At 45.2% G+C, this 18,166-nt stretch overlaps 1 protein-coding gene across 7 annotated transcripts in view; it reads right to left on the minus strand.

The window, feature by feature from the left end:
- Nucleotides 1-18,166, minus strand: part of PPFIA1 (PPFI scaffold protein A1) — a 113,579-nt gene that overhangs the window by 68,441 nt on the left and 26,972 nt on the right. For 6 of the 7 annotated variants that reach the window (XM_075927705.1, XM_075927702.1, XM_014577505.2 and 3 more), the window contains exons 3-9: nt 13,663-13,764; nt 11,087-11,251; nt 7,943-8,017; nt 7,258-7,359; nt 6,798-7,019; nt 6,338-6,484; nt 4,582-4,716 (exon numbers count right to left, since the gene is read on the minus strand). In XM_075927705.1, coding sequence (XP_075783820.1) covers nt 4,582-4,716; nt 6,338-6,484; nt 6,798-7,019; nt 7,258-7,359; nt 7,943-8,017; nt 11,087-11,251; nt 13,663-13,764 — 948 coding nt within the window. The remainder of the gene's footprint in view (nt 1-4,581; nt 4,717-6,337; nt 6,485-6,797; nt 7,020-7,257; nt 7,360-7,942; nt 8,018-11,086; nt 11,252-13,662; nt 13,765-18,166) is intronic. The other variant, XM_075927703.1, reaches the window with a different exon arrangement.

Below are 18,166 nucleotides of genomic sequence, written 5' to 3' on the forward strand. Positions count from 1 at the left end.
TGAAAGAAGGGGTGGGCATGAGGAAGGCTGGGATGGAGCAAGTCATGTGAGAGGGCACAGGGGCATGAGGGGAATGGGGGCAGAGGGTGGTGAGGTGTGGGCATCAGGGAAAAATGGAGCAAAGGGGGCAGGAGAAGTGAGGGAAGGGGGAGGCACCAGGAGGGTGCAGGGGTAAGAGAAGGTGCAGGTGCCAGGGGATTCTGGAGGGACCACCATCAGAGGAGAGACGCAGAGCAGATTTGTAGAGGGAGGTGTTAGAAGAGGGGATGAGGAAGGGTAGCTCACATGATCAGAGTGGGGCTACTGGAGAAGTGGGCACAGGGAGGAGAGACGGGCTGGTGGAGGGGGGCAGGTTGCAGGAGGGCTGAGGACAGTGAGAAGAGCAGGAGTCAGGACAGCAGAGGAGAGTGAGGAGTTGGGGGGCAGCAGGCACCAGGGGAGCTGACATGGCAGCAGAGGGAAAAGGTAGAGGTTTAAAAATATTTAACAACAACTTGGGTGGCACATCCAAACAAGCCACATGAACTCAATACTGGTGCACAACACAAAATTCATTTTGCTCATGTGAGGAAACTCTTAGGCTATGTCTACACTGGTTGTTTCTTGTGCAAGAACATCTTGCGCAAGTGTTGTTGTGCAAGAACACATCCACTCTTCCATGTGCGAACTGTGCTTTTGCACAAGAGCATCTATGGCAATGTGGACACTCTTGTCCAAGAAAGTGCCGATGGCCATTTTAGCCATAGGGCTTTCTTGCTCAAGAAATTCATGTTGCCTATCTACACTGGCCTCTTCCGCAAGAATAGTTGCTCAAAAGGGCTTATTCCTGAGTGGGAGCATCGTAGTTCTTGTGCAAGAAGCCCTGATTTCATACATGAGAACGTTAGTGTACTTGCACAAGAACACATGGCCAGTGTAGACAGGCAGCACATTTTTGCGCAAGAGCGGCCGCTTTGGCGCAACATCGTGCCAGTGTAGACACAGCCAAAGGGAGGGAGGAAGGCAGGGGCAGGGAATCAGGCAGGGGCAGGGAATCAGCACTGGCTCAGCATGTCTACATGGTTTGGGGGAAGGTGCAGGGAAATTGAGCTCAGCTGGGTTGCAGAGTGGGGAGGCCTGGGGAGCTGGGCTGGGCTGTGGGGTGGGGTGGGGTGTGTGTGTGTGTGGAGCTCAGAGCTCAGTTTGACTGCAGGAGGAGGGAGGTGCCAGGAACCGGGGCTAAACTCAAGGGGAGGAAGGGACAGGGAATCGGCTCTTGGCTCAGCAATTTTGTGGCTTGGAGGGGGTACAGGGAAACAGGGCTCAGCTGTGCTGTGGGGGAGGCATGCAGGGAACCAGTGCAGGGCTCAGCTGGGCTGAGGTGGATGGGGGAGGGCATACAGAACAGACAGGCAGCTCAGCTGGGCTGAGAGGGGCTGCAGGGAACTGGTGCTGCACTCCCTTGGATTGTGGGGGATGGTTTTGGGGGAAGTGCAGGGAACCAGCAGGGGTGGGCAGCTTAGTTCAGTTGCAGGGGATAGAGGTGCAAAGAAGCCTAGTGGGGGGAGGGGGGACCAGGAGCCCTGAAATGACCTCCCCTGGTCCAAAAATTCCTCATCTGGGACCAGTCAGGTCTAGAGGGTGCCAGATCAGGGAGGTCCAACTCCTACCCAAGTCCCCTCCTCGCACCCTCCCTCGTAGCCAGACACCCTACATCCAGCCTGCTTCTGCACCCTACCTATCTGGTCTGCACCCTACCCAGACCTTGTCCCCTTCCGCTCCCCAGCTCCCTCCCAGATCCTGCACCCCATCCCTATCCTGCTCCTTGGCAGCCCTGCCATCCACCATAGCACCGCCCTGGCCCCAGCACCTTTCCCCACACTCCAGGACTCAGCACCACCCTGGCCCTGGCCCTGGCTCCAGCCCCCTGCCATCCACGCTAGCACCCAGCAGCACCCTGTTCCTTGTCCCAGCACCCTGCCAGTCACCCTAGTGCTCAGCAGGTCCATGTCCCTGACCCAGCACCCTGCCACCTGCCTGTCCCCAGCACCTTGCCCCAGCACCCTGCCACCTGAGCCAGCATCCTTCCACCCAGCAGCACCCTCTCCCCAGCCCCAGCACCCACTAGCACTCTGTCCCCTACCCCCACCAGCACATTTGGGACCACATTAGTGGGGCTTGGGGTTTTTTGGAGGAGCTTTTTTTTGCATCTCACTTGTGTGTCCCCAGCTGACTTTTCTGTGGGTCAGTGACCTTTGACTCAAAACTGGTTCCTCACCCCTCTCATATATAAAGACAATGCTAAAACTTTTTGAGTTTGACATAATATTTTATTTAAAAATGAAGCCTGGCCAACATGCCCCCAATTGGGACCAAACCCCCATTTCACTGCAGCATCATAACACTCCTGCACCACCTGACCCCAAATCTGAGCCTATCATACACTGGAACCCCCGTCCTGAGCCTCTTACATCCCCACACTCCTGCATCCCCACATCCTCAGTCTTCTGCCACAACATTCCTCCACCATCCACACATCACAAATCTGTGTCCTGAGCCCATCATACTCACAAACTTCTTGCCCTGAGTCCCTCACATATCTAGCCCAAACTCCTGCACCCTCACATCCACAAGCCCTGGCTTGCTCAGCACCCCAACCTTCCACCTGAACCCAACACTCCCCAGCCTAGAGCTCCCTCCCTGAGTCAACAGCCCTTTCTCCTGCATCCAAATTCCCTCCCAGAGCTTGTACTTCTCACCCCTTCCCACACCCAAATCCCTCATTCCCACCCCACACCTCACTCTCACTAGGTTGAGACAAGTATAAGGGCTGGGTATAGCAAGTGATGGAGAGAAGGGGAACAGAGTGGATGAGGCCTCACAGAAAGGAGATTGGGGGGGGGGGGTCTTGGGGAAGGAATGTGAATTTCATGAATTGGTGGGTCCCTCTCTCCTCCCCCGCCCCACCCCAAAATTAAGGCCACAGCCAGCTTGAACTTCAGGCAGGCTCCTTGCCTGCCACACCTCCAGCATGCAGCTCAAAGCAGCCAGCTGTGGAGACCACGTGCTCTCTGAGCATCCTTGTGGGGGAACTTTGTATACTGCCCCCCACTCCCAACACAATCTCTCAGCTGCCACTATCTGGAATTTTGCCAATGGGAGCTGCCTTGGCCACATCTGTGGAATGTACAGCATGTGGAAGCTCCTCCACAAAGAGCACCTGGAGCGCATAGAGCACATGACCCCTGCAGCAAGCTGCTTTGAGCTGCATATCAGGGCATGGCAGGCATGGACCCAGCCTGAGCACCTCACTGGGCTGCTGTCCAGAAGCTGCCTAGATAAGTGCCTCCTGGCCAGAGTCTGCACCTTTCATCCCACCCTCATTCTTGTCCCGATCCTCTCCACCCCCCGCACCCAAGCCCCAGGTCACAACCCAAATCTTCTTTATCCCTGCTCCTGCCCTAGATCACAACCCAAACCCCTGTACCTCTGCCCAAGTCACAACCCCCTTCCAGATCCTGCACCACCTCTCCTACACATCCCTTCTTCAGGTGAGAATCCTCTACTGCACCCAAACACTCACTTTCCCCTCCTGCATGTCAATCCCTTGCCCCAGATCCCAATCCCCTCCTTTACCTAAACTCCCTCCTAGTGCCCAGGTTCCCTCCTGCACCTCAATCACCTACCTCTATTTCCCTTCTGCACCCAACCTCCATCCTAGACCTCACATCTCCCTTAATATCAAGGAAGAGTGCAGCCCTTGACTACTTACTAAATTCTTGGTGTGACGCTCCCACCCCCCAATCAAAAATTATTGCTCACCCCTGGTCTGCACGATGGCACTACAGCAGGATGGCAGCAGCACTGTAGTACTAGCAGTGTAGTCTAGGGATGTAAAAAATTTTTAAAACCTGAAATTTAATCATTTAAACACTTTAATAGGGCCAGCGGCTCCTGCAAGCTGCCAGCGACCAACCAATGACCCTGTCAGAGACCTCTATGGGCCCCCAGGGATGATCAGGAATTTAACCAGTAACGTGAATGATATGCTACTGGTTATCAGTTAACTGGTTAAACTCTTACATCCCTAGTGTACACATGGCCTTTGTTTAAAATAAAAAGGAAGAAACTGACTTCATCCCTGCCAAGACAAACTGCTGTTTGTATTAAAATGATTCACTGCGCTTTCTTTGTGGACTACCTCCTAAAGCATATATATGGAGCCTTGCAAATCCACAGCACAGATGTAAATATTTGTGGTTCATTTGTGCAGATACTGAGGGCTCTACATTTTTACACACACACACACACACACACACACTAGGGAAAGGAAAGGAAGAACTTTTCAGCATGCCCCACACAAAACTGATACAAGAGCCTCACAATAACAGAAATCCAGAAAGAGGAAGTCATTACAATTTAAATATTTTGAAGGTATGCTGCACTAGATAATTAAGAGAATGACTAAACAGAAAGCACAGAAAAAAAAAAGAGAACATTTTACTGGTTCTGTAGGGGAAAAAAAGGGAACATCATCTGAGAAAAGATTTACAATAGTTGAAATTTCCACAACAAAGACTCACAATACGATACAAATCCCACCTTTGAAAGTGCTGCAACTCTCTGTGCCAGTTCAGCCTCCACCTCAGGCAAAGTCTCAGCTTTTCTCAAAGTCTGCTGCAACTTTTGCTCAGCCAGTTCCAGTCGCTCTTGTAACTGTCGGTTCTTATCTTCACTCTAAAGATTGAGACTGCAAAAGTCACCATTTGCATCTAAAATGTAGCTATTCATTTCTTTATCAAATATTGGAATAGAGACAGACAGCTACCTTTATTAGACTTATAGAAAACAATTTTCCAGCATTGATTTTACATTCCAAATACAAGAAGGAGAAAAGCAGCTTCCTAAACTAACTTTTAAAATTAAGTTTGTCACATAAAAGTGCTTTTTCGCTACATTAGAAATTGAATTCCTTCATAAATACGTCGCTAAATACATCCAAAGCATTTGAACTATTATGGTGGCCCTGCTCTATCACCAGTTATGGCCATGGCCCCTGGCTCTTGGTCTGGCATCAGCCTCACCAACTACATCAGAACCCAGCCCTGCTCCCAGCCCCAGCCTCCTTTTCCCTATCTGTGTTCCTGCCCTCATGCTGCAGTCCCAGTTCCCGGGGGACAGGGAGGCACGGACAAGAGTAAGGGGGCAGTGTGAAAAGTTTGGGGACCACCGGGTTAGAGGCATGCATGCATACAGGCAGCAAGAATGAATGATTAATAGAGACTACACCAGAAACAAGGGATGTAGACTAATCATTGTGTGGAGAAAGGAGAGACCAGCCAAGGGGGGTTGAAGAGTAATGCTGAGATGGAACGGGTAAAAAGGGGGGGGGGATCTCCCCTTCTACCTCTACCCCACTCTGATATCCTGTTAAACAGGCCAGCTGGGGCTGCAAGCGGTCATGGCAGACTTGGGGAAGCGGTGGGGCAGAGCAGCTGGGGAGCTGCCAGATTGGTTCTGCAGCGCCACCCCTCACCTGAGTGGCACTGCGGGACCAACCCAGCAGCACCCCATCTGCTCTGCCCCCTGGCTTCCCCAAGTTTGCTGCTGCTGAAACTGATGAGCAGCGGACTTGGGGAAGCGACAGGCAGAGCAGCTGGGGAGCTGCCGGGTTGGTCCCGCAGTGCCACTCAGGTGAGAGGTGGCGCTGCGGAACCAATCTGGCAGCTCCCCAGCTGCTTTGCCCCACCGCTTCCCCAGGTCTGCCACGGCCGCTTGCAGCCCCAGCTGGCCTGTCGCCAGCAGCTGCGCAGGGCTTCCACCACCTCCCTGCAAAACAGTGGAGGGTTCATCCCATGCCATGCCACGCCACTCCCCGACGACCCCCCACCCCCACCCCAGACCTGTCACAGCCCCCCCTGCCGGAGTACCTCCTGATACTCTGGCATGTCCCATAATCCAGCATCCCGTGTCCCAAAGGTGCCAGATTATCGGAAGCCTATTGTATTTGACTACATGCTCACATCCCTACTGACAATCATACCCAGATTTAGATGCCTCACCTCCACAACAAATTCTGTTTGCATTTTTAGCATAAACCTGGAATTTTAATTCTTCAAAGAAACAATCTAAAATACAGCTTTAACTTTCACCTGAGACTTTCATGGGTAACTTTCATAACACATTAGATCTATTTTTAAAGAATGACTGCTGGTAAGATACCATAATTTTCCACAAATCAAAAGTAAATACATTAGCTCACATTGGGTATTAGTATAGTTTAAATATTACCATCTTTATCAGCAATATATTCAACAGAAATGTATTTATATTTTATTTTGATAATTAAAATTATTACCTGTCGATGCATGGAGTCTTTATTAGCAATTTCATTTTCAAGTTTATCATTGAGGTCATGCACAGATGTAGCTTCACGCTGTGCAGCGAGGTAGCGTTTTTCAAGAGTTGTAATTCTCTCTTCCATATCTTCCTTTTGGGCCATGGCCTGTGTTATGAGAAACATTTGTCAGAATAAAAGAGGTTACACATTTGCTTATTAAAATATATGAATTATTTATTTAATAATATAGGATAAAGCAGTACCAAATATTTTTTCTTACATATAGCAAATTGAGTAAGTGTAAATATTAAAATATTTACACATAAGTAGTACTGTATTATCAAATTACAAACTTACTTTAACATGAAAAAGGACTAGCATAGAGTCAAATAGTGAATTACAGAATGCTTATTTACCTCAGAATCATTACAAGCATAGATAAGTCTATATCTGGGAACTGACAGAGTTCATTCCTCACCTCTCGTACATCTCTTTGCAACTTTGTATTCATTTCTTCTGATTTTATTAAATCTTTTCTAGCTGTGTCAAGATCTTCTTCCAACTCTGTTACTCTGCTAGAAAGAGCAGTGAGACGTTCCTTCATTTGGCCTTGCTCGTTGGTCTGCTTGTCTATAATTTCTTGGAGTTCTATAACTTTAGCAAGATCTTCATCATGGCTTGAAGACCCATCAGAAGATCTCTATTACATTAAAAAAAAACAAAAACAACAGCCACCTTATGATTCCACACTACAGAGCTTTGAAATATAATATATTGCTTCAATATAACAAAGCTAGTTAAAGTTAGTTTGTGTAGTCTAGCCCATAAAAAAATTATAATAAATAACCTTTTGCTTTAATTATATTCTTAAAACTGGACAAATATCAACTCTTACATCACAAAAAAAACCGCTCTTCAGTGTTAAACAACAACCTTACCTTCCCATTTGTGCTCGGTGTGTTTTCCTGATCATGATTTATATCTAGTCCCCCATCGGGTAGTGTTCTTTTCTGATTGTTTTGCTCTTTCAGAATCATTAACTAAAAACAAAAAGTAAAAAAATTGTAGTACATTTCACTTTGTATTTCACTTTTCACATAAATAGCTAACAATGCAATGACCTTTGCTTTGAAGCAAATGAGTAAGGTTATAGGTATTAATTTTACTGATTTAATATTTAGAAAATTATTAATGCTTTATATAAGAGACTGATGTATGTATGGATGGGCAGGATGTAGTACAGAAAGCAAAAAACCTATTCCAAGCCTGCTATGCTAATGACATTGGTCTTAAACAAGAAAAACAAAAATGTTGAGAGAGAGAAGAATTATCAGCTCACATGTAGTTTCCTATACAGATTTCTATCAACAAGAACTACGGTGAAATCAAATTCATCCAATTGTGGACAACTAAAAACAAAAATCTACAAGAAAATAAGAATTAGGGATGTGAAATAAGAATTAGGGATGCTTAACATGTAAGCATCACCTAGTTACCAGTTAACACCCCTAATAAGAATCATCTGTACATACACTAATATTTGGAAGAATATTGATTTTATGATATGGATTAAATTCTTCCACACAGATACCCCCAAAATTTTATTTTGCTATAGGGACCTACCTCTTTATGCGTGGTACCTAGTTCTTCTTCCAATAAACTACACCTTTCAAGTGCTACTCGTAATCTTTCCCTTACCTGAAAAATAAAGTCATCAGTAACATAATCTTATAGCTATCTTAGCACTTAACTGTGAAGAAAAGACTGAAATTTTAGTCCATAAAGGTAGATCTTCCCATTTCAGTATGCGTAACTTCTCCATCAGTGACTTATATGCATCAAATTCTGAAGTCTTAACTTGCATCTCAGAAAGGATCTTCTAGAAAATTGAACCATTGACTGACACTTTACCTAAAGAGACAGAACTTCTTCATTGGGGACATGAACTCCATTTGCTGCTGCCTTTTAAAACTAGACTGAATTCTGTGTATTTAAAATATACCTCACCTTTAAGGAATGCTCAAACACCTGTAATGTTTGGAGAAGTTAATGATTTCAATGTATAGAATTCGTAAGTTTATAAGAAATAAGCATTTTATTAGACATTACAGTTAGAAATCAAACTGCTTAATTGGTAGTAAGGTTTACCCTTAAGCAGCGCCCATTGCACAGCTGAGCCTTATGTTAGCAGGCCCAACACACAGGTAATTTGAGAGGCTCCAGGATTCCCCTTTAAGCAGGTTCTTCCAGTGTAACAAATCCCAAGTGGCAGGAGTAAAGGACTTTTTCCTCTGTTCCTCTCTTTCTATCACTACTTAACCATTTTCCCGTCTTTTTCCTTTTCTTCTATTATACATACATGCAGTCAATGTAAAGGAAAGGATATGAGGAACAAAGAATGAAAGCATGGGGTGAAAGTTCAAAAGAGAAGCAATGATAAATGAAGAGCATGTGCAGATAAAGGGGTAGAACAAATTAATGTTCAACATTAAGAAAATGTACACAAATACAACACCAGTGCAAACAAGCTCCTCAAAGAGTTTTTCATCTCTAAGGCCTTGTCTATCCTACAGAGATTTGTCAGAAAAAGTAATGCTGCTTTAATTAAAACTGCTGTTGCATATCCACACTAACTTCTTTTGCTGGTAGAGTGCATTCACGCTACCAGCTCTTTGATCAACACACACAGCAATGCACTGGGCAACTAGCTGCAGAGTGCTTTGGGAAGGGTTTGCAATGCCTCATGGGTCAGGTACAGCCTCACACGATGCCAATTTATCAACCCCATCATTCCAGGGGCATCCTAATACTGGACTGTCAGCTACTTTTTCAACTTAGTAACAGACACAGTACAAAATCAGTAGACTCCTTTATAACCATACTACACTGTTTATTGGTACCATTCTAGAGATGTAAGTTGCTTGACTAGTGGCTTCTGCCCCCCGCCCCTTGCTTGCTGCCTCTATCAGAGGCAGCAAGTGGGGAGGAGCAGGTGCCAGTGCTGGGGGGAGCTGGCTTAAAAGCCAGTTCCCCCCAGCACCATCTCTGCAGGGAGCAGGGGAGGTAGAGGAGTTGTGGGGACCGGCATGAGCCCAGTCTCAGATGCTGCAGTGGGGGGGACCCGGTGCAAGCTGGATATCAGCTGTCCCGGCTTGCACCAGGTCCCCAAGAGCTGCACATGAAACCTTTTAAATATATTTAGAACTTGCCAGCTCTTAATACATTTAAAAGGCAGAGCTGCAGCAGGGTTAGCTCCTAGGACCGATAACCAAGCCTGCTGCTGCTTCCTCCCTTATCCATTAATCGACTGGTAAATGGAAATTCCATCGACTAGTCAATTAGTTGATTAAAAGTAACATCCGTATACCACTAACTTTTTTGTTCTCAAATCTAATTTTACCATTTCTTTGCATCATATTTATCTCCCTTTTTCTCTTCCTTTCCACCCCCCATCTCTTTATATTACTCATTCTTCTGTTCTTCCTGTTCCATTTCACCATCTCACAGAAATCATACCTCTGCTTCTTTTGCCTTCTTTCTGTTTGCATCTGGTAACAGCCACCCACCTCTGCCTAACTCCACTCCCTCCCCCAGCAATCCCTCTTCCACCTTTTCTCTCCGGTTAATACCCAAATGCAATTTTTTAAAAAGTCACTATCATCCACAATCATCTCATCTCCCTTCCTCCTGGTTCTCACACCTGTAATTCTTCCTCCAACACTGACAAATGCCAGCTTACCTGTCCCCATCCCCTTAAATTCATTCAACCTCATGTCACAAACATGGTCTTCCTGGTTTATTGCTTTGAACACATCACCATTTTGCATCCTTTCTCTGACTTCCCTTTCCTACAGCATTAAGTACATGCTACTTATGTGGCCTCAGATCAGATCAGACTGATTTGTATTTTCTCTTCAATCAGTGAAGTCAGCTTTGACTGCCCATGTCAAATTTTCCAGTATAAATGTTTGTTTTCTCCCATGCCATTTCTTTTTCATGGGAATAGCAACCTGGAAAATGCCACATACAGGTCGTCCCCAACTTACAAACAAGTTACGTTCCAAACACTTGGTCATAACTCAATCTGTTTGTAAAGTCAGACCCCATTCATTTAAATGTGACTGCGTTGTTCGTAAGTGTGGATCGCATTCATAACTCGGGGACTGGCTTAATGGGAGACTGGTCATAAATACCAACAGCTGTAAGTCAACGCATTCATAAGTTGGGGACGACCTGTAACTACACTATTCTCCTTAACTCATCTATGCCATGACAACACAAAACTCTAGGCAATAGTTAGACAGCTGGTATGCTGCAACTGCTGCTTACTTCTCTAACCATAACGGTAAGCAATGTTACCCTGTGCTTTCACTGTCTATTTGTTGTAACTGCCTGTTGTCTGTTCACTTCTATTTTGTGTGTATAGTACCTAGTCATCAATAACCTCCTTTGTGTTACAGTAATACAAGCAAGCATGAAAACCCTTACGTTGCATGAGCACAAAGCAAGGCTTTTTTACACTAATATAGCTTACATCATCATTATGTTGCTTTATTAAGTTGCACTGGCTTCTCCTTAATACAGAACATTTACATTAGGAGTTTGTACTGACATAACTGCACCATTGTAGTTGCATTAGTGTGCATTTTCTTAAAGCAGATGGCGGCACAGTCACAGAAATTAACTTCTGAAAACTTTAGTTCTGGCAGATATTGGGGTTTCACACTTCCGTGGAGACCAAAAAGGATTAGTTGGCATACTTCATACCTTCTCATCAAGAGCTTTGTGATGTTCAAATAGTGATTTTAGTGCTTTGAGAACTTCAACTTCACTAGAAACCCCTGCTGGAGACTGAGCCTGTCTCTTTACAACAGTCATTCTAAGGGACCGCTCATGTCTGGAGACAAGACATTCCAAATGTTCTAATAGCAGCTGAAATAAAAACAAAGAAGTAAATGAGTGACAATTTGTTTATTCCTGTTTTGGACATCAGACTAGAATCAGACTTTACTTTCTACAATGTCAGGTTTGAATTTAGAACTGAAGTTCAATTTTAAATATATTGATTTGTTTGCCTTGAACATTTCAATGAACTCTTTGTACAAACCTAATAAAATGAAAGAAGTGTCACATGGATCACTGTTCAGCCTTCTATCCAGCATTCTCCCCAGATATGATCTCTATCTAAGATGCCAGGTTTGCACACACCCATCAATGAGGAGGAAGGGTGTTTGGGGCAAAGGGGCCAATTGTCCCAGGGCCTAGCAATTCGAAAGGGCCCAGAACCCCCAACTGCCACCGCTGCTACTGCAGCAATGACAGGAGATCTAGGCCCTTTAAATGACCACAGGAGCACCAAGCACTGCTTTGGAGACTGGGGAGGGCAGCATTGGGCTCCAGGAGGTGTTGAAGGTTGGCTCCCACCAGCCATGGCCCTTCTGCCTGAGGCCCCACCCCTTTCAGGAGCACGGAGCTGCTCCTCCCACCTTACCCAGTGGGAATGCAGAGGTTGGCTCCCCTGATTTTGGGAGACCTTCATTTTAATCTTTGTTCAGCTAAGAATTCTCAGATCCCTGTCCATTTCACGTTTGGGAACTGCTTTCTAATGACTAGGACCGGGCTGTACACAGGCAATATGTGAAGAAATTCTGTGAAACAACTGCTTGAATCATGGCTGAGAGGGCTGTGTGGATCTCCATGATTTGCACTTCTATTCCACAAATTCATAATCAGAGCTGCAGTCCTTTATCTGCTGCTGGGTGGAAAACTCCAGGGTGAATGCACAGCCCTAACAGACCACTGCTAGAGAGATACACTTCCTTACATAAGGTACAATTGTGCCAGCAGTGAGAATCCACACGGAGAGTACTCAAAGAAGAACTTCCAAATGTTTATCTTTGAGTCTCAGCTTGGTGTGTAAGAGAATGACATAAAATTTGAAGAGAATCTCAATACTAAATTCAGATAACCATTTAACTAGTTTCCTTGATCGTGGTTTAACGGAGTTTACTGGCCCTTTAAGGAGAAGAGGAATCAGAGGGGGATGGAGTCCAGGCTACTCCATTCCAAGAGCCTCAAGAAAACAAAGATCCTGGGGAGAAGTGGGGCAGACATGGGGAGAGCAGAATGGTCTGTCTCAGAGGAAGATTTTCTTGGCGAGACTGTTTAAAGGCCTAAAGACAAGATTTTTGTAGTGTAAATCTTTGTAGCTTCCAGCATCCTAATCAATCATCCAATTAAACAAGACAAAACCCAGGTAGGTAGGGGACAGCACAGAAAGCTCACTGTTCTCACTAGGGATGTTAGCTATCGGTTAACTGAATAATTGACTAACAGCATGAATTCTTAGAGGTTAGTCAACTATTCTGTAGTCTCCAGAGGCGGGGCTGGCAATTAGTGCAATCTGGCCCCGCTCCTTGGGAGCCCTCTGTCACCTCACACTGCTGCCTCTGTATCAGAAGCAACAGAGGGATGCCAGGCAGAATCCGGTTCGTGAGAAACTAGCTCCCCTCATGGACCAGCTGCCTGGCGTCCCATGCTGCTGCCCCTATAAAGAGGCAGCAGCTCAGGGTGGCAGCAGTCCCTGTCCACAGGGATCCAGGCTCCCCGCAGACAGAGGCTGCCGGCAGGGAGGCTGCTCCAGCAGTGACCCCTGTTTGCAGGGGGCTGCTGTCCACTGCCTGTCGCCCCCCCTCACATACACACAAAAACTCCTCCATGAACAGGGGCTGCTGCCAGAGCAGCCTCTGCCTGCGGCGGGCCCAGGCTCACTGCGGACAAAGGCTGTTTTGCAGCAGCCTCCCCACCCCCATTGCTGCTGCCTCTAGTAGAGGCAGCACCACCGAGGGGGTGTGGCGGGAGATTGCACTGGCCGTTGCTGGAGGAACCGGCTTTTAAGCTAGCTCCCACAGCACCAGCTCCTCCCCTCCCCCCTCCCCCCCCACTTGCTGCTATGATACAGAGGCAGCAAGGAGGAGGGGGATGCAAGTAGTCAACTAGATTAACAGACAAGCCCAGGCTTATCAGTTAATTGACTAGTCATTCACATCCCTAGTTCTCACTGTGAGAGGAGTCATTACCTGGGAAGAACTGTTTACTTGAGACCTCTCCCAACCCAGGAGAACAAGTACTGAGGTGATGAGACCTAGAAAGCTAGAAGACAGCACCATACAAGAAACACTTATGTTTGAGATCATTTCATTTTAAAACAATTTTGCGTGCATGCTAGGTGGCGCTAGACAAAGAAATGTAAACCGCCTGCCAAGAAAGAGGAAGAGATTGGCTCCAGGTGGTAAGCCAGCCACAGATGGCAATCATCAACAGAAATCAGACAAATAACTAACCCTTGTATTATTTCTTTCCGCTTTCAGTTCAGCAATTTCTTCTTCTCTTTCAAGGAGCTGTTCCCTGCATATATTAAGCTCTTTAGTAAGTGCTGCAAACTCCTGGAATATAGCAAACAAAAACAATACATCAGTAATGATGTGCAACCCAATTATATGAATTATTGCCACAATAAGTAGGTTGAGTAAAATTGTAAGCAAATTATTTTTATTCAACTCACCTAAGGAAAAAGTTTATACCAGTGAGTAGGGAGGTGTTCTAGAAGAGGGGTGATGTTTGCTAGGAAACAGGGCTCACGACTGGAAGTCAACACACACATGGATTTTCCTCAATATGCAAATAATCTTTTCTGTGGCTCGAGTTGAGTCACTTCCACTATCATCTATGTTTTGATTTCCTTTTTTCTTAAAAAAGAATTTGTCAAGCCTCACAAAACATACTTTTTACTGAGGCCTACATATACACTAAGTCTAAAGCTTTACGACAAAGCTATTTTGAGTTAAGCTAGACATTCTTGAAAACAAATGCCTTTTGAAAGGACATCTCAGCTCTACATATAACATCATTACTGCAATATTATCATGCAGCTAAAATAGACTCCTAGCTGCTAGTTCTGTAAACTGTATGCAAAGAGATATGGGATTAGAGAAAAAAAAAAAAAAAAAAAAAAAAAAAAAAAAAACACACAACTTCTGTAACTTAACACTATAGCACGCTCTTGGGACTACTCTTGATAGTCAGTAAGGGTACGTATAGACTACATGCCTCTGTTGCCAGAGGCATGTAGATTAGGCTACTAGACATAGGAAAATGAAGCGGCGATTTAAATAATCGCCGCTTCATTTAAATTTACATGGCTGCCGCGCTGAGCTGACAAACAGCTGATCAGCTGTTTGGTCGGCTCAGTGAGATAGTCTGGACGCACGGGTGGTGACATCAAAGGTATTTGTCGACCACCCAGGTAAACCTCATCCCAGGAGGCATACCTGGGTGGTCGACAAATACCTTTGATGTCGACACCCGCACGTCCAGACTATCGCGCTGAGCCGACAAACAGCTAATCAACTGTTTGTTGGCTCAGCACAGCAGCCATGTAAATTTAAATGAAGCGGCGATTATTTAAATCGCCGCTTCATTTTCCTATGTCTGATAGACTAATCTACATGCCTCTGGCGCCAGAGGCATGTAGTCTAGACGTACCCTTTGTGAAATGCAGGCCAGGTCCGGACTACCAGATGCTTTTGAATGGACCATGAAATCTTTTATATACTTATTACTGTTATTGCAGTGTGAAAAATATTTGTCTGAAATCTGGGTCTTGACTATACCTTGACTAAGAAATTAAGACCAAAAGAAAAAGTAACTACCCCTGCATTAGATTGTTGAAAGACTCTACAAGAACAGTGATATCACTGGCAGCAATGACATACAATTCATGACTGACATCTCCTGTTCCTCTTAAAAAAACCCTCAATGAACATGATTTATCAGAACAATCCAGATCATTACTGGGAATGCAATTCAAATGGCTCTTATATTAATCATAAAAGATTGCTCAGTTTGATTAAATAGGGACTCCCCCCCCCCCCCTTTAAGAAAACAGGAAAAGCAAAACATCTTTACTCTTGTTCAAATGACAAATTCTTTTAGCCTTTTTCAAGCAGGAGGATGATAAAACTTCTTTAGGTCAGTTTAATACATGTAATGAAAACCTGATACTGAATACACATAATCAATCACAAAGATGTACTTTAAATGTTGTTCATTCCAAGTTTTCTATATAAATTAAAACCTTCTAATGCTGCCAATATGCAGAGCTTACTAAAGCAAAACATGTCCTTACAAGTTCTTCATTAATAAAACATCATTGATGCCAAAGAAAAAGCACACAACTTTTCCCTCAATATGAGAGGGAAAAGGCAGTTCTCAAATAACTGAGTTATAACTATTAGAATTGGCTGGAAACTGGAATTTTTGTTCCAGAGGAAATTCTGTGTTTTCAAAGAGAGTCTGAAACAAAATGATAAAATTAAATGAAGTTTTCCAAAGAACGGATATTTGAAAAAAATTGTTTCAAAAGTCGAACATTTTGTATCAACTTTTTCTAGGCATTTCTCTGGATCCCCAAACTTCGTGGTGCCAGACAGCCAGGAAGCTCAAGGATCCCAGAATCCAAGGACTACTGAGAAGGGGAAGAGACAGGGAGATACCACCACATAGTTGGTACTACATCCTGAGTCTTCGCCAGCAGCTCTACACTGTGACCAGAAGCTACGCTGCTTTTCACCTCAAGAGTGAGGCCAGAATCCTCTCTCCAGCACCTTCTAACTGTACCCAGCCATCAGCTCTCCCCCCCCAGCAGTGTCCTCTTTTTGGGAACCTGAAAGGTGTTAACTCCAATGCAAACTGCCATCTAGGAAGATTTGTCATGTTCCACAAAGGAGTCCTTTTGCATCTTTTCTTTTCCTATTTAATGCATTGACAGGCATTTGAAACCAACTCCAGGTTAATGCTCAGGATCCAGATTTGCTGCTCCTAACTTAAGGGAGGAATTTCATGAAGATGCCCTGCCATGGTTAGTACTGGTCAGAAATACAAGTATCCCAATCACAACACATGTAAAGATCCCCTTAGGTCTTGTCAACAAGCATGTAATTTGTTAAATATGTAGTTGACAAAAATGTTGTCAACTACACAATCGATAAGGGTTAGCATGGTAAGCACTCAGTCCTGGCTTGTGCTGGATCTGGCAACTACCCTGCTGTGGCTCTGCATGAAATGTCATTTACGTACAACCTGGCTCAGTACTGGTTCGCACTGGGTCTGAGAGCTAAGCACACCTTTGCACCTCCACAAAGGAAGTAATTTAGGAGCTAGCGGGCCTGGGAAGCCTGGCTCAGTCCCAACTTGTACTGGATCCAGGAGCTACCCTCGCTGTGGCTCTGCAGGGAAAGTATTATTGCAGAGTCGCAGCGGGGGTAGCTCCCGGAACCTGGTACGAGCCGGGACTGAGCCGGGCTGCCTGCTTGCCGGCTCCTAAATGACTTTCCTTGAACAGCTGCAGCAAAGGGATAGCTCCCGGGAACCAGCATGTGCCGGAACTGAGCAAGGCTACTGGCCAGCCCTCTAAAAAGTTTACTGGCAGAGCATCGAGTTGGAGGGGGGAGATGGATGTAATCTGTAGCATTAATGGATAAGCTTTCACTACACTATTACATCCCTACAGTCTACATGACCACTTTACTGCTCTATAACTTTCTCGCTCAGGGATGTGAAACCACCCTCCTGCCCCCACGTACAGCAAATTATAGTGTTGTAAAGTACCAGCGTAAACAGGCTACCAGTTCTGTTAGCTACTCCCCTTGTGGAATTAGTTTACCTAGAGTGCTGGAAGAGCTCTCCCCCAGTGCTGGTGAAGTGACCACACTGCCACGTTAAAGTATGCAACCAACAACCAACTTTTACTTAAAGTATAGCCCGAGCTATACTTTAAACTTAGCGATGCAGACAAAGCTAAAGGTGAAAGAGAAGGGGATGCACCAATAGTGTCTAAGCAGCAGGCAGGCCATTAAATCCCATTATTGAGAAAGATCTAGAAATACAGCTAAAACTGTTACTTTGGTGTTTTATGCAGCCACTGCTCTGCAAACCTCACAGTCATGAAGGCAGAATAAAAAACTGGCAGATTATTCAGGGTAGTTAGCCACACCTTGGCCTATCAGTGACAGACCGACAAGTCTGGTTCTGCCTGTTAAACTACATGCAAACATCATATATTGGTTTATTAATTTTTACACCTTGTACATTAAAGAGTATCCTAGGATTATAGTCTGAATAAACATGGGTAATACTACAAACATATATAAAATACACTACTAAACTAACACACCTGACAAAGTGGTAAGCAATAAAACACAGTTTATATTGGATTTTCATAAATACATGTTAATTTTCAGGTAACAGCCACATCTCTACTTAGCACTATCCAGTAGAATTTCCAATGCCAGTACAAAACAACTCTCCCTCCACATAACCTGGTTGTTGGTTGTGTAAGAGAAAGAAATCAGTATCTCCACTATTGCAGATGAGAGTAATTTACTAAATCTCTTACTATGGTATTTAGGGTTTCCAGATGGTTTAACAAAAAATACCAAACACCTCTTTCCCTCCCTTCCCCAGGGGAAAAAAAAGGTAGCAGCAGCCCCGGGAAAAAAATCTGTTGAGGAAAAAAAACCAGGGAGACCAAAGTTGTTAAGCCAAAAAAAAAAAAGGGGGGGGGGGGGGGGACGACAAAGTTGTTAAGTAAAAGTTGCACCACTCCCTCCAGTTTGGGACCACACACTAACCACCAATGTACTCACCCCTGCTTCAGACCCAGGCCCCCTTACTGCCCCCCCATCTGAATGTACCTCACCCCTGCCTCAGACCCAGGCCTCCCTAGTGCCCCCCCATCCCAATGCACTCACCCCTGCCTCAGAGCCAGCCCCTCTAGTATCCCCCCAT

This window comes from Pelodiscus sinensis, chromosome 4, assembly GCF_049634645.1.
Source record: "Pelodiscus sinensis isolate JC-2024 chromosome 4, ASM4963464v1, whole genome shotgun sequence".
NCBI classification, from domain to species: domain Eukaryota; kingdom Metazoa; phylum Chordata; order Testudines; family Trionychidae; genus Pelodiscus; species Pelodiscus sinensis.